A 15,791-nucleotide genomic window follows, 5' to 3' on the forward strand; every position below is an offset into this window, starting at 1 on the left:
TAAAAAACAGAAAAACAAAAGATTCAAATTAGTGAAAGTTTGAAAAAATTTGAATACAGAAAATAATTAGAATGCTATGAGCATTTGAATAGAATTGTGGACATCCTCCAATTGCAATGTGACCAAGATGTGTGATTTTACACTTGTACAACTCCACCATTACTTTATATGTAAATATTTTACTCAATTGTCACTTTTATTGAGCCTATCCATAGAACAGGTGTTTTTTCCATCACGGGAGAACGTGTAATAGAGATTTCACAAATAATATCATAGACAAAGAATTTATACTATCTGATAGCATACAGACTATGAGGTGCAAACAAATGTTTTATGAAATTAAGCGGCGTTTTAAAATGTCCTTTAATACTTTCTTGTTTTACATCAGATTTTGATGTAATTTTCAGTATTACGCTTTCTGATGATTAATTTATCTCTATTTATTCAAATCAACTGTTTGTTGAGAGGGACTTGCCCTTTAAAGCCTCAGAATTTAAAAAACAGTCATGGAAAAGAATTAATGAAAAAAAAATGTTTTAGAAATGTTAAAATGCAATTATTTTAATTGCTGTTAATAGCATAATACAAATTAATTTCTTTTATGAAATGTGAAATCAAACAAATTTAATTGCTATTAGTTGTACAATACAAATATCAGGTTTTTATTTAGCATTTTCCTCACCTGACTCAAATTTGACAAACTTTAATCAATTAATCCTCAATGGATGAGTGTGTCCACCCCAATCCCCTTCCGGGTTTACATGTATTTTCATTTGGTCTAATGCCAATTCTTCCAATTACCAACTCGTCCACTATCATTTGGTCTTACCATCAGTTCTGCAAAGAACTATCCACATGGTCTAATTGCCATTTCGTCCACTCACCATTTTGTCTCATAACCAGTTGGTCCAATAACCATTCAGTCTATATACCATTTGGTCTAATTGGACTAAATGTTAATTGGGAGAAATGATTGAAAATAAAATGGATATTAGACCAACTAGTTGTGAGACGAAACGGTCACGGAAGAAAATTGTGGTTAGACGAAGTGATGATTGGACCAAATGGTTGATAGGCGAAATGTTGATGAATAGAATGGCATTAGACTAAATGAAGGTAGACCATGTGACGAGTGGACGAGTTGGCAATAGGTGAATTGGCAATTTACCCCTCCCCCCTTTACTGATGCATCTTGGCTTGTGAATTAAACTTCATTGAAGCATATCACAAACTAATTGGCAGAATAGAGTACCATCATTCAAGAGAGAAGAGAGGCATGACTAATGAATAGGAGATGAGTGATGCAATCCTGTTTTACACTGACATATGTTACAAGCTACTGAAATCCTTGCATCTGATTGGCTCAGAGCAAACTAGTCGGTGAAAGTCACTCAAAAAATGCTTCATGAAACACTCCCCAGGAGAGAAAGCAGGGGGGGGGGGCATTTCATGAAACAAATAGTCTGTATTTTTCCTCTGACAATTGTTATAAGCTACTGAAACCCTTGCATCTGATTGGCTCAGAGCAAACTAGTCAGTGACAAGGTGTTTCATGAAACACCCCCCTGGAGTGATTCTCATCAACTATCTCTTGAAAGAGTTATGGCTTTTAATTCTAAAGATCTGTTTGATTGCAAATATATTTATGCATATTTCATCATGCTCTGTCATATCTACTATTTCTCAGTTTTCAATCAAATTAATTCTGGCATAAGGTCTTAAGTGACGTAAGAGCTATCTGAAATGTTTAGATAATGTATGACAAGGGGCCTTAAAGGGGAAGTTCACCCTGAAGAAAACTTTGTTGTAAAAATAGCAGAAAAAATAATAAAAAATATTGGTGAAGGTTTGAGGAAAATCCGTTAAAGATTAAGAAAGTTATTATAGTTCAAAGTTTTGTATTTGTGACGTCATGAACGAGCAGCTGCCCCATATGTTATGTAATATAAAATGCATGAATTTCAAATTTTGTATGGTTCCTGATGACTTAATTTTGTTTTCTATTCATGATCGGGTGTGAAATGATTTGTCTATTGATATACAATAGGTACAGTGAAAACCATTTTCAATTTTCTGAGAAAATGACATTTCATTGATTTTTACCATTCGCTATGTAGGAACGCGGCTCGCATATGACATCACAAATCAAGTAATTGAAATTCTAATAACTTTTTAATTCTTTGATGAATTTTTCTCAAACCTTCAGCAGTATTTTTAATTATTTTTTCTACTATTTTTACAATAAACTTTTTGTCAGGGTGAACTTCCCCTTTAATACCTACACGATCACAGAAAATACATTGGGATTGAAAAAGTGAATATTGTTGGATAGCACCACTCGTCTGAAGACAAGGCAGGATAGGACCTAATTAGAATTTAAATTAATCAACATATACTGCAAGAGGAAGGAGTGACATAGAACCAAGGTCGAATTTTTATTTGTTTTCATTTTGGGGCTTATAAATTGTTCCAGGCAAAATTTTGTAAAAAATCTCTTGATCCTACTGAGAGATGTGGCATAGTGCTACTGCATCAATCTTAATGTAAATTGCTTTAAATGTTTCGACATATATTTTGGGCTTCAATTCACAAGCATTTTCCTAGTCCTAGGGGTCCAAATCTTTTATGTATTTATATTGCATTTATATGAATATTTTGTTTGCATTTGTTTTTTAATGATTAGTTAGGTAAACTTAAACTTGAAAATTCAACTTGAAACCTAGATGTAAATTACAGACACATTGAATTCTTTTACAGGATATACATTTTGTCACTTGCATCCTTTTGTCATAGTAGGACAGGATAGATCTTGCCAAAATATTGTGCCAAGCTACAGGAAGCGACAGTATAAAAAAAATTCCCATTCATCTCTGGTTAGAAGAAATTTAAACCAGAACTGTGTGTTTCAATAAACCAGAAGGAGATTCCCCCCCCCCCCAGTACTTGCAAACTTACTAATGGAATGTTGCCATTTTGTTATTCGGTTTAGTTTATAATGTTGCTCTTATAAAAAAAAAGATAAAAACATACACTACTCAAAATCATACAATTATCTCACTTTACTTTGAAAAAAAATAAGTAGATCAGCTTTCTTAAAAAGAGATTTTAGAAGTATAAGGCCTGTTCTGGATGAAAACAGATTTGCACGCTAGTTTTATACACTAAATATACACTGAAAATGATAACACCCCGTCTTCACTATACATGACTTGTATAGGCAAAATCTTGCTGGTGTTATATCTATATTATGATCTGCTAGAAGCTCATATAATGAGACAGTTATTAAAACCTCCCAATCTATACTCACTTTCAATGAGAGTTGCAAAGGTTAAAGGCTATTATTATACATCTGGCTTTATCATCAACATACAATCGACATACTTAATCAACTCCCGTTAACTTGGAGTAACCTACTAGCTTAGGCCTGGATGCACATGGATACATCAGAAATCATGGGGTTTATCTTGGTGAAATTCTTAAAGATTCAAGATTCTTTTATTGGTCAATGTATGCATACAGTACAAAAAATTGGTTTCCAATGGATTTAACATTAAGCATGTACACAAAGATGATAAATACAATATATCATAACAATATTGAAAACTGTACCTACATGTAAACAAACAAAATGAATCATAACTTCCTGCAATCTTAATACCCCTAAAAATCATAATGCTATGGATAAAAATAAATAAATAAAAATGCAATTCTCCATATCATATTCTTAATTTAAACTTTTAAAGAGGTGTGGACAAGTAGGTAAAAATTGAGGTCAGTATGAAGTAACGATTTAACAGGTTAAAAGGACAGAGTTCTTGGAAAATTGACAAATTTGCCATGATGAAACATTGTCAGGTTTCGATTTATTTGTGATACCTTTTTTATTTTACCATCAGATCATTTGAAATTACATAGGGATGGTCAAGAAGTAATTTTATACCAGTAATGAACCGGATGGTCAAGAAGTAGTTTTATACCAGTAATGAACCGGATGGTCAAGAAGTAGTTTTATACCAGTAATGAACTGGATGGTCAAGAAGTAGTTTTATACCAGTATTAACAGGCATGATATTCTCCCGACTAAAATCGGAATTCAGATTTTTTTAAATAATTTTTTTTTCAGATTTTTTTTTTATTTTTACGTGAAATCCTTTGCCCAAGAACATTCTCATGCTGTTTTTTACTGCTTTTTTTAAAAAAATCAAATGATAAAACTGTCATGCAGACTCACCTTGAAAAATCACTTTCGATTTCTGTTCTATGCAAGAGCTTGTCTTGTAACCCCGACCGGGGGGCCTCGGACTTCGGCAGTGACTTAGCGACCCTTGGCTATTTTTCCAATTTTTTTTTAGAGGGGAATATTATACCTGCAGTAATGAATCTGATGGTCAAGAAGTACATGTAGTTTTATACCAGTAAATGAACCTTATGGATGCCTAGAACAGGTTAAAGAGTGGAGTTCATTGAAATTTGACTATTTTGTCAGGACGATTCCTTATCCCCATTTAATTTGAAGGTGGTATTAAATTCCAGTTTGCCTCTGAATACTAACTTTTTTTCTTAAGATATATGTATTTCTTTTATCTTTTCCATAACTCTATTATCAATAGGTAGGATATTTCTTGCTTTCAGATAGAAAACAAAATTTCATTAATTTTGAAAAAAAAACACATGCACATACACATAAACACGCAAACAAAAATCAACAGATGAATCAAACGACACTGATGAATTATGTAGTAGTGTATACTACATGTGCATAGACATTTTTTATGAAAAAATATCAGACTGATATTGAAAACTTGATTCATATGCTTTTTTGCTCCGTTCATTTCAAGAAATGCTCAGAACATCAAGGGAATTTCTTGAAGATCAAAACACCCATTAGATACAGTGTAGAGGTTAATAGTTTTAACACCTGACTAGCAACCCCAGCGGCACAATTTCTGCATCATGCACTTGTTAATTGCCCTCGCACTCTCCAATTACTGAACACTTCTACTGATTAGCATGGTGATTGTGTACTTTACAAGATGCTAATTGTTCCCTTTTTGCATTATTTTATACAGTTTTTAATGAAAATACTAAGGGGGATATTACTTTTTCTCTTCTTATAGAGACATATTTTTTGTTTTTTGCCCAATACCTGTTGATGTGGAGCCTTAATATCATGCAAAATGCATCAAAAGTTAAAAAGAAATTATCATGAATATTTTTCAGAGAATGTGTGGTATGGTACCGATTTAAGGTTATTTTGTGACATTGGTTAGATTGTGACAATAATTTGCACTGTTTATTAATCACCACCATCTTGATGAATTATAATACAGTGTACACTCAGAAATTAGCGGCATTAATTCTTTCAAGAGGTAATTTAAAAGTTTATAGAAAGTTTGTTCATACAGCACGTCCTCCCAAAAATGTCCCTCTGACATATGGCTGAATAAATTCCAAAATATGGTAGTATTCTCATTTAAATGTAGAGGAATGGAAAGGTCATTTTCTAACCTAACTTCTATGAAAATTTAATTGGTCTTGTGTCGGCGGTTTCGAATAAACACTCTGTTACGTAACAATGGTTAATTCATCCACATAAGGCGGTGCTGCACCAGCCCGAGTTCGCTCAATCTTGAGATTTTAGCCCGATCGGCAAACCCCGTCTCCACCATCGCAAGAAAAGCAATTCCTGCTCAAGCAAGGCATCGATGCATTATGGTCTGACTCCGTGAATAAGTAATCCCGATTGCGTCTGCACCTGCGAATTAGCGGAATAATTCGTAAAATAGCACGCTATTTTGCAAATAATCCCAAATTGACTTGGGATTGCAATCTCGAGATTAATCCAGCGAACTAGCGCGATAATTGCATCTCCATTACAAATAATATTGAGATTGTTCAGATCGGGATAATTTTTCGGATCAGAAATAGCGTGCTAATTTGAAAACTTGGGCTGGTGCAGACGGCCCTATTGTGCTGAACTCAACCCAGGTGAGGTAAATGGGTAACTGGCAGGAATTTATTCCTTGAAATGCCACTGCGCTGTAAAAGGCTGTGGGGCTAAACCAGGGTAATAATATCCGAGTCCTTTGGAAGCGCATAGGGGCGTTATGACATAATGTGATATGCGGATTATGTGCTGTACAAGAACTGCATTTTATATATCTATATAATATATATATATATATATCTATATATATATATTGAGAGAGAGAGTGAGAGAATTTTGTTAGAAACCATGGTTTTAGACAATATTTCACTCTTAAACCACAATTATATGTATGTAATATTCAAAGTCAAGCAAAGCCAAATTCTGTAAAAATTATCTACCCCCAGTTACAGTGTACTTGATACTTTTAGGGCCTATGGCAGCTATTTTGAATTTCAAAGTACAGCATTTATTACCTCCATGATCAATATGTGATGTATTAGGTTACAAATCATGTTTAAGTCAATATTTAACTTATACCGTTACATGCATTTTATGGTTCTTTCTCTTGTGAAAATTAGTTTCTCGATTCACATTGTACAGATAGGGCCTATGGCAGCCATTTTGAATGTCAAAATACAGAATTTATCACATACATGGCACATTGAATAATATATTTCGTTAACAATTATGTTTTTAGTCAGAATTCCTCTGGTTTATCTTAATAATATCCATTTATTGCTCACTCTTATGATTTTATTTTTGAACCATTAGTATTGTACATACATGTACTGTTCGGGAGTTTGGCGGCCATTTTGAATATCAAAATACATCTTTTATCACATACATGAAATGATATATTTTGTTAATAGTCATTTTTCATTCATTACTTCACTCATAGATCAAAATTAATTGCAGTTTAGTGCTCATTTTTTTGTGAAAATTAGTTTTCTCCATTCATATTGTACATAATAGAGTAGGCCTATACAGGAGTCTATGGAGGCCATTTTGAGTATTTCACTCGTGCCACACAATTACATGCATTTTTATAGCCAATCTGATTTTCATGGGTAATTTGCATATCCTGGCAGCAATATTGGATGTTGCCAATTTGCGGAAAATGCTCAGGGTTACACGAGTGGCATCATTCAGATTTGTAATCACCACCCTTGAATCGACAAGAAACCATAAAAAATATTTTATGAAAAAACAAGGTCATGCCTCTTCCAGCCTGGACTGTGGGCAGATCAGGGAATTCCCTGGTCAGATTCTGGATGATCAAAGGGGGTTGACATGCTAGACAGTGCAGAACATACAGCAGTGCAGCATGCAGACTTGGAATGGGCCGAAAAGCACCACTGACACATAATAGTTTGTGTATTCAAAACCGCTGTTCAGCAAGATCAACAATTTTTTTTAGAAGTTAGAACATGAAATGAGCTTCCTCGTCCCGCATATTTAATTGAGAATAATTTTCAATTTTTGAATTATATCAGAGGGACATTTTTGGGGGGACGGGACACTGGACGGGCTACTAATGGAAAGTTGGATCCTGTACCTGTTCAAAGTGTGATCTTGCACTTAGATAAAGTTTAACCATACACTTATACAAAACCTGATCTGATAATAACAGAAAGTTAGATCCTATACTTGTTGAAGATTTGATCCTACACTCATTTAGCTGGTTTTCTTCTGTCAAGAGGTCAAAAAGTTTAATCCAACACGAGAAAATTTGATCCTACACTATAAAGTTCTTGGGTTTGATTGCCGTATTTCAGTCTCATGAAGCACTTTCATATATTGGGTTGGATCGGATCTAAATGAAACTTGATGGCCTGAACTCACAAAGGTGGTTTTACCGCGTATATTAAAAAATGTCTAATGCTGATGCGCGCTTTTGTCACAGTGCGCCAAATTGAGGCCTGTTGCCATGGTTAAGTACGCTATTTTATTCATGAGCCCACTGTTTAGAATTAATGAGTCCACTCTTCAAATAGTGGACTCATGAATAAAATACTTAACTATGGCAACAGGCGTCAATTTGGCGCACTGTGACAAAAGCAAGCATCAGCATTGGACATTTTTTTAATATACTCGGTAAAAAAAACGTAATTTATACAGGAAATCTGCATAAACTATGGGTTCAACCGATGGTTTTAAAAACCACCTTTGTGAATTCAGGCCGATAAGTTTATTACAAACTCAACATGTTAGATATATCTCTTTTTGTCTTTATTTCTGTGTCTAATAGTTTTGGATTAGCTACCCCATCATCATCTAGATTTCCGGAGCCTGAGATCACACCTACGTGTAACAGTGGCCCGGCTTCCCCCGAGAGCCCTAAAGAAGTAACCAAGTAAGAAATATTAATTTCATCTTTCCATACTTTACTGAGATTATAAATACTGTGACCCTTGATCCAAGTGGAGGCTTATGAAGCAAAAAAGGGAAGTCAAATGTGATAGGGAAAAATCTGCCATTAAGTTAAATAGATAAGCAATTGAACAGGAATTTTGATAAAAATAGCACAACCAAAACGCAAGATATGAAATTTTGATTCATTTTTAGCACTATTTTTAGCAATATAATTGAATTTCGTTTTCTTTCCTTGTTTTAGTCTTGAAGGAAAATTGTCCCTATTCAGTAATACACCACTGAACTGATCATCTGAAATGATAACAATAATACTGACTATTTATATTGCACAGAGGTCCAGTTTTCAGTTCTCATGGTGCTTCAAGAAAGTAAATTAACTTATAAACAAAGATTGAATTGGATGAGAAATAGAAATGAAAATAGAATACACCATTTAATTGTTAATGATAGGGGAACAAACAAGTATTTAGTTGGGACTTGTATGTGTCTGTCGAAAGTTTGATTTCATACCTTTTGTTCCGATATCTGAAACCCCCCCCCCCCCCCCCCCCCCCCCGATTGGTGTTTTATTCTGGGTGTACCAAGCAATAGAGTGCAAACAAATCTATGAGTTGTATTTTTATGTTGTGATGAAACATTGTTTTGTTATTGATGTACAGTCCTTGGCAGAGAAGCGGTGCTGTGTCTCCTCCAACACCATCCATCAAGTTCTCTGATATCATCAGAGCTGAGTCAGAACAAGAGACTAATCTTGATAAAGCAAAGAACAAGACACTAGCACAGATTCAGGTATGGTAAAGAACCTAGTCTTATATAATAACAATAGTACTACTACTACTACTACTACTACTACTACTACTACTACTACTAATAATAATAATATTAATATTGATAATGATATTGAAATTAATAATAATGATAATGATAATAATAACTTGTTTTTGTGTAGTGCATATTGCTTACCCTATATATCTCTAGGCCTTTCCAAAAGGACTTAGATATTATTACCCTGGCTTAAGCCCAGCAAGCTTTTTACAGTGCACATGCATTTTAAACTATAAGATCCTGCCAGGTACCCATTTCCCTCTCCTGTTAAGTGCATTACAATATGGATCAATTTCTTGCTGAAGGAAATTATGCCATGGCTGGGATTCGAACCCATAACCCTTCAATTACAAAGTCCGAAGACTAATCCATTCGTGGTTTTGACTCTGAATCAACCTTCAGCAAGAAATTTATCCTACGGTGCTGAGGTTTTGTTTCTGTTTCCAGTGCCTTTCGTTTTCTTCCGGATAAAGTCAAAGGTCATCTAGTGGTCAAAAGATCATATTGCATATTTTATTGACTGCAAAATCAGGCGAAACTTGTTTTTCGAACCACCTTGTTTATCCTCTTTTTATCTCTTTTCTTTTCTTTCTTCATCTGTTTCTTTATTTTCTCCCCCCCCCTCCCCAATTAATTATTCTCATATTTTTATCCTCTTTTATTGGCTTTATTCTATTCCCCTTCCCATCTAACCCTTTTCCATCTTCCTCTCTTTATCTCCCCTGCTCTCCCCTCCCTCCTTCCCCCTCACTCTCTATCTTTCTCTCTCCTCTTTACCTCCTGGTTTCCCTACCTCCCTCATTCCTTCCTCTCTCTCCCTCTTGGTCTCTCCCTCTCTCTCCCTCTCTCCTCCCCTCTCCTCCTCCCTCTTCCTCTCCTCCCCTCTCCCCAGATTGAAGAGCGTGCCATAGAGGAGCTGTACACCCTATACCGCGGTGAAGCGGGAAACCCTGGTCACTACATCACCGTGGCAAGAGTTCAAAGTGCTGTAGCTACCCCCCTGTGGAAGAAAAAATCTGACGACAGATGATACAACTCACCGACAATCACTGCCAGTGCGATCATTGAAATCCTGCTTGTATTTTCAACCAACAGTAGTGTACTGTACTGTAGGTGTAAAAAGGTGGTATTTTCTTCAGTTATTTACATAAGTAGGGCTGCTCAATATAGCATATTTGAGTATTGGATTATCGTCAGCTGAAAAAAAATAATCATGGTATGATAGTATATCATCACCAATGAATAATTTTCAAACATTGTCATGTAATGTTACAATAGCACTTTTTGAAGCTGGAGATGGGGAATGAAATTATCGGTTAGGGATGACATTCTTTTTTTATGACCTTTTTCCATTAGCACCTGGTGGGTTGGATCAGCGAAATGGTAATAATGCCCGTTTTTATAGCTTTGTAAGACTTTCTTGTATGAAACACATTAAAATCTCAATTTATTTTTGCACTATTGTGTAAGACAACTTAATGTCACAATATTTTATTATTGTCATATCGTTCAGTACTGACCGCCCAGAAACATTGTTAGCAGTAACAATATTTTAACAGAGGTTCGTTACCACCGGTAATGTGGCAGCGATGCCTAATGTTACGAGGCATTACTTACACATTGAAATAAATGTTTTTTTACTTAACAATCCAAAAGATGTGACTGGGCTTACTGTAAGCGCTCTGTTAGGCTAACAACGTTTCTGTGCGGCCGGCACAGACTTATATGTAAGTCTTAACAAGATGTCCTTGCCTCTTGCCTACTGTACTGCAATAGGTCCAAAGTATGCTGAATGTCATCTAACATCATTAAAATGATATAACTGTTGTTGTTTCTGTTGCTAGGCGTACACTATGAGTGCCCCTTGATGTTATAAGCATTCAACTTAATTGCACAAAAAATGTATGTTATCAACTCATTGCCGTACCATGCTTAAAGTGGACAGTCTCTTACAGGGTCAGTGATGCATGTATAATATTTTTAACTCATGAACATATCATGGTTTGAGTTATTGTCAACTGAAAACTTTTTCCTTTTATCTTAGTTATAAACATAAGTTAAGTCTAAATTAAATCTATGCTAAATTTAGTCCTGTTCATATTGATTCTCATATAGGTGGATTCAAGGATAGCTTGCTTACATGCAATAACAATCGAAACATTGTTTCATTTAATGACCCATAAAATCTTGTGTACGCTTTCTTTTGGAAGCCAATTTATTTCCAATATGAACTTTATACTAGCCTGTATTCTGAAGTTTTGTTTAACTTGGGCCATGGTCTAACTCTGTACATGAATTATGTGAAGCTGAAAATGTTAACATTGTGTTTATATAGTATGTTTCATATGTTTACTATGGTTTGTCATTGTGCTATCATTGTAGAGAAAACAGTTTGCTTTTTCCCAGACGGATGCAAATGATTGGAGTCAGGGGCGGATCCAGGATTTTCCAAAAGGGGGGCACAGGTTTTTAAACCAAAAATTAAGGATATTTCGTACCCGAAAAAATTTGACACTTTAAAAAAGAGGTGGTACACTTGTTTTAATGGCATTTTTACATTACAAATGTTAATTTTTTCTCAAAAGGGGGGGGGGCAAGGGCCGGCTGTGCCCCCCCCCCTCCCTGGATCCGCCAGTGATTGGAGTGTCAAGTAATCAAACTGTTAAAAATAAAAGTACTGTTAAGAGTTTTGATTCATTTCTCGCTACCCCAAATAGCGATTTCGCCGAGATCCGGAAAAAAATCCCTGTAACGCGCATTGCATTATGGGATAGCTTTTCGGTATTACAACTTCCTGTTCGGAAGTCCAATGCACTGTTTTGCCATTCAGATCAACAGTGCCGTCATGCACAACAACACAACGTCGCTTTCGCTCGGAAAGTTCGTGATCACAACCCTCTCTTTCACGATACAGTTTAACGGCCTTTTCTGCTAAAGTCACTAATTCTGCCCGACGCAAGGTATTCCTCTGTCAGTTAAGATTTTTTTAAGTTCCGAAACTGATTTTTTATCAATTTTTGTGGTCGATGAAAAATTGAACGGAATAAATGCTGTTTATATTTAGCGTCTAGTCGAATACGATCGTGATGTCAGGCCGGTCGCTAAATGCAAAATTTTAAGATATTCATTTTTTGTTTAAATTTTTTATAACCAAATAAAAACATGAATAAAAATTATTTTCACGTGAAATATATTTTTATTTATAATTCAAATGGAATAAAAACTGACCAAATTAAATAAAAAGTATTATAATCTGTACATATTACGCTGATTGGCATCGATTTCAGCGTGTTGGAAAACTCAGTATCGCGAACCTCGCGTGAGCATGACTCTGAACCGGAAGTGGTGATGACGACCCGACAGAGTGAAAATTATCTCGTCTCGCGCATTATGAGATTTTTGTTCCTATTTGGGGTAGCGAGAATTGGTTATAGTTAAACCACATTTTACACTAGAGTTTGACTGAAACCTGAGTCCAGGGCCCCGTCTTACAAAGAGTTGATACGATCAATCGCATATATGGAAAGCCAGCAACGTCAGCATCTATAACGCATGCTTGTTCAAAATATTTTCTAACTATGATGTATATTCATGCATTCATTGTTTTCTTGAAAATTCACTGTGCTCCTCTTTGCATACAAAGGACATTGGGCAAATTTCCTGTAGAAAAAATCATGACACTGATGGATTTCCATAGAGTTACGATTGATTTGATCAGTCATAACTCTTTGTAAGACGGGACCCAGAACATTGGCTACAGTGTTTCAGGAGATGCACACTGTTATCCAACAGGCCTGTGCTTAAAAATAAAGTGCATTTGGATCAGAGGTATTGCATATGTGTATGTATATGTTACAAACCCAGCTGGGGTTTAAATAAAGGTTTGTACTTGGGCCAAGGAGCCATTGGACTTCTGTCTAAAATTTATTTTATGAAGGTTGCCAATCTTCTACTGTTTACTTTTTATCTAAATTTGTGTATTTCATTTTTTCTCCTATATTTGATTATTTTGTATCATTGAATGATACATTTATGTACAGTATGTTATCAGGCATGTAACACATGCATTTTGAACAAATTTATGGAGATATATATGTTCAGTGTGAATTTCTAGTTTTCAAAATGATAAATGATGTATTCGGCATAAGTGTGTATTGCATGTTTGCAATGTAGAAATCGACATGATTACCCAAATACATTTTGAAACCTTTGTTACATAATGGATTGTATGCTGGGTCATTCTCAAAAAAATGTTACAATTCACAAAAAACGTGTCTCGACTATCTTATGGCCACTAGCTTCACAACCCTGAACATTTTCTACAAAAATATTATCAAGAAAATGACAATAATAGACTAGCTCCACAAAGCATATGCGACCAGTGACTAGTAAAGCTCTAATTTTATTACAAAAGCCTTTTATTTTTGCTTTTTGTTAGAATCGACGCTGTCTCGGGTCAGTTTTAGATTTTACTATCATTCTCTTTCCTAAGTAGTCTGTATTTCTTACCTACATTAATGTCTGGTGAGGGCAGCTTGGTGTAAACGTCCGACATACTGCGCTTATCCTAGTATTTGATGATCCCTTTGTGATTAATTTCACTTTTAACTTTGTCCCAAATTCATTTTAACCTCCGTAACGAATACTGCCACAAGTTTTTTCTCCCATTCATACTGAATGATATTATGTGATAATGTGTCTACAATTAGAGTGATATTCATTAATAAATAATTGATAGGGAATTATCCTATGTGTTTCCTGTATTACACGGAAATAAAGGACTATTCTTAAAAAATAAAAAGTATGACTAAACAGCTTTAACATCCGTAACGCACCATAAGAAAATATGCACTTTGGCAGTTCTGTTAAGGATTCAGTATTATATAGAATAAGAGACACATTTCATAATAAATACAATTTTCAAAGGTATGGCTACTAAATAAGGACCACGTTGGACCATCAAGCATAAAGACATTAACTTCCGTAACGCATTAACTTCCGTAACATTTTTTCTTGAATATGCTACAAATTTGTGCTTTACTGAATCACTCTGGATCATACAGATATAAATCATATAAGGTACCGTCCACCTATTTACCCATAAAAATGATAGCTATTCATCCTTGTCAAATTATTATTACACACCTTATTTTCAACATCACTTTGAAAAGAGGGAAAATTGCCAGCAAAAAACAATTTCCCGAGAATTATATATGATATTTAATGCTTTTAGAATTTTAAATAATTCATACTACAAATTTTGAATATTGGCATCTTCTTTAGAACTTAAGATTTCTAATTTCCTTTGCTATATAAAGTGCATTAACCTCCGTAACAATTACTGTTACGGAAGTTAAAACACTTCTTTGCTGTACTTTGCTAAGATTGATAGCACGATTCTAGTTCCAGAACAGGTGGCATGGCTTTGTCTAATGCTGTAGTCGGCAGAAATGGTGTAGAGAAAGGGAAAAATGAGAAACAAATAAGCTTTCATGGACAAGGAAAGAGACGGAAAAACTGTTTGCAATGACTCATGAGGAGGGTTAATGTATCACCGATCAAAAATGTGAGCGCAAAGCGCGAGCTAAAACTTGTGTAGTCTAACCTGAAAACTTGAAATTCTAGCATTTTTTTGTAAAAATGATCAGGATGTTATCTGAATAAACTATTAATGCGAGTACAAAGTGTTAGCTGATTTTCTTTTCGTATTCTGACTGAAAGCTTGACATTCTAAACACTCTTTGTACCAATCACAAGGATGGGTATCTTAATTGATGCGACTGTAAATTTTTCATATTTTGATATGAAAACAATCATTTTTGGACGTTGTAATTTGAGAACAAGATATATATCCAATAAACAATTATTGCAAAGGTAAAACGCGCGCTTTTTGAGGTTTAGTCCCCAAAATGGGACATTCTACTAATTACTTTTTGTAATCATAAAAAGGATGGGTGTCTTGCTAAGGAAATGATGCGCAGTGAGTGCGAAGCGCGAGCTGAAAATATGTGTCATTCCAATATGAAAACCAGACATCTTAAGCACGCTTTCAAATAAAGAGGATATAAATTGAATAAAAAATAATTTCATGCAATACAATACAAAAAAAACAAGTGGGGATTACATGTATGTACACCATCAATCAACTCTTTTAATATTCATGAAGATATGCATAGACTATATTGTTTCACTAAAATAATGCAAATCTTTAAAATGGCATAACTTCGTTATTTCTTGTTCAATTTTGATCATATTTGCAGTATTTTGTTTATCTGCTTATTATCTGTTCGAGATCATATTTTTCAGCCTGGATGACCCCTTTAATGTGCATGAAAAGCGCTTGAATAATCGATATAGGCCTACTGACATGAAAACATGGAAAGGGGTATTTCAAACACTCACGCTTTGTTGGAATTTATAAATGAAATACGTATTTCGATAATCAAACATTTTAGCTATTCATCATTTTTTTTTAAATCACAAATAGGATGCGTAATTGCGTATCTCGATAAAACAAACTAATGAAAAAAAATCGCGATTAGATCATATAGATTCCATTAATAATTTATGTATTTGTGAATTTTTAGCCTCTTGTTTCATTCACCTTACTTTTTTATTATTCATTTCCCCATGTCCTTTTTAAAAAAAAATTTCCCCTATTTTT

General features: G+C 34.6%; 1 protein-coding gene across 1 annotated transcript; it reads left to right on the plus strand.

Moving 5' to 3' along the window:
* The first annotated feature begins 8,133 nt into the window (after positions 1-8,133).
* On the plus strand, positions 8,134-14,803 carry LOC129258343 (inhibitor of Bruton tyrosine kinase-like). The gene is made up of 3 exons (XM_064097976.1): positions 8,134-8,282; positions 8,962-9,091; positions 10,020-14,803. The coding sequence occupies exons 1-3, from the start codon at positions 8,134-8,136 to the stop codon at positions 10,155-10,157; spliced, it is 417 nt and encodes a 138-aa protein (XP_063954046.1). The 3' UTR covers positions 10,158-14,803.
* Positions 14,804-15,791: the final 988 nt, after the last annotated feature.

Source organism: Lytechinus pictus, chromosome 4 (genome assembly GCF_037042905.1).
Source record: "Lytechinus pictus isolate F3 Inbred chromosome 4, Lp3.0, whole genome shotgun sequence".
In the NCBI taxonomy this organism is placed as follows: Eukaryota; Metazoa; Echinodermata; class Echinoidea; order Temnopleuroida; family Toxopneustidae; genus Lytechinus; species Lytechinus pictus.

What these genes read in the sequence shown, in the direction of transcription:
- LOC129258343 (XM_064097976.1), top strand. Translation starts at nt 8,134, where the DNA reads ATGTTAGATATATCTCTTTTTGTCTTTATTTCTGTGTCTAATAGTTTT. An exon ending in AGCCCTAAAGAAGTAACCAA is followed by an intron (nt 8,283 to 8,961) that starts GTAAGAAATATT and finishes ATTGATGTACAG; the next exon opens with TCCTTGGCAGAGAAGCGGTG. An exon ending in AGACACTAGCACAGATTCAG is followed by an intron (nt 9,092 to 10,019) that starts GTATGGTAAAGA and finishes CCCTCTCCCCAG; the next exon opens with ATTGAAGAGCGTGCCATAGA.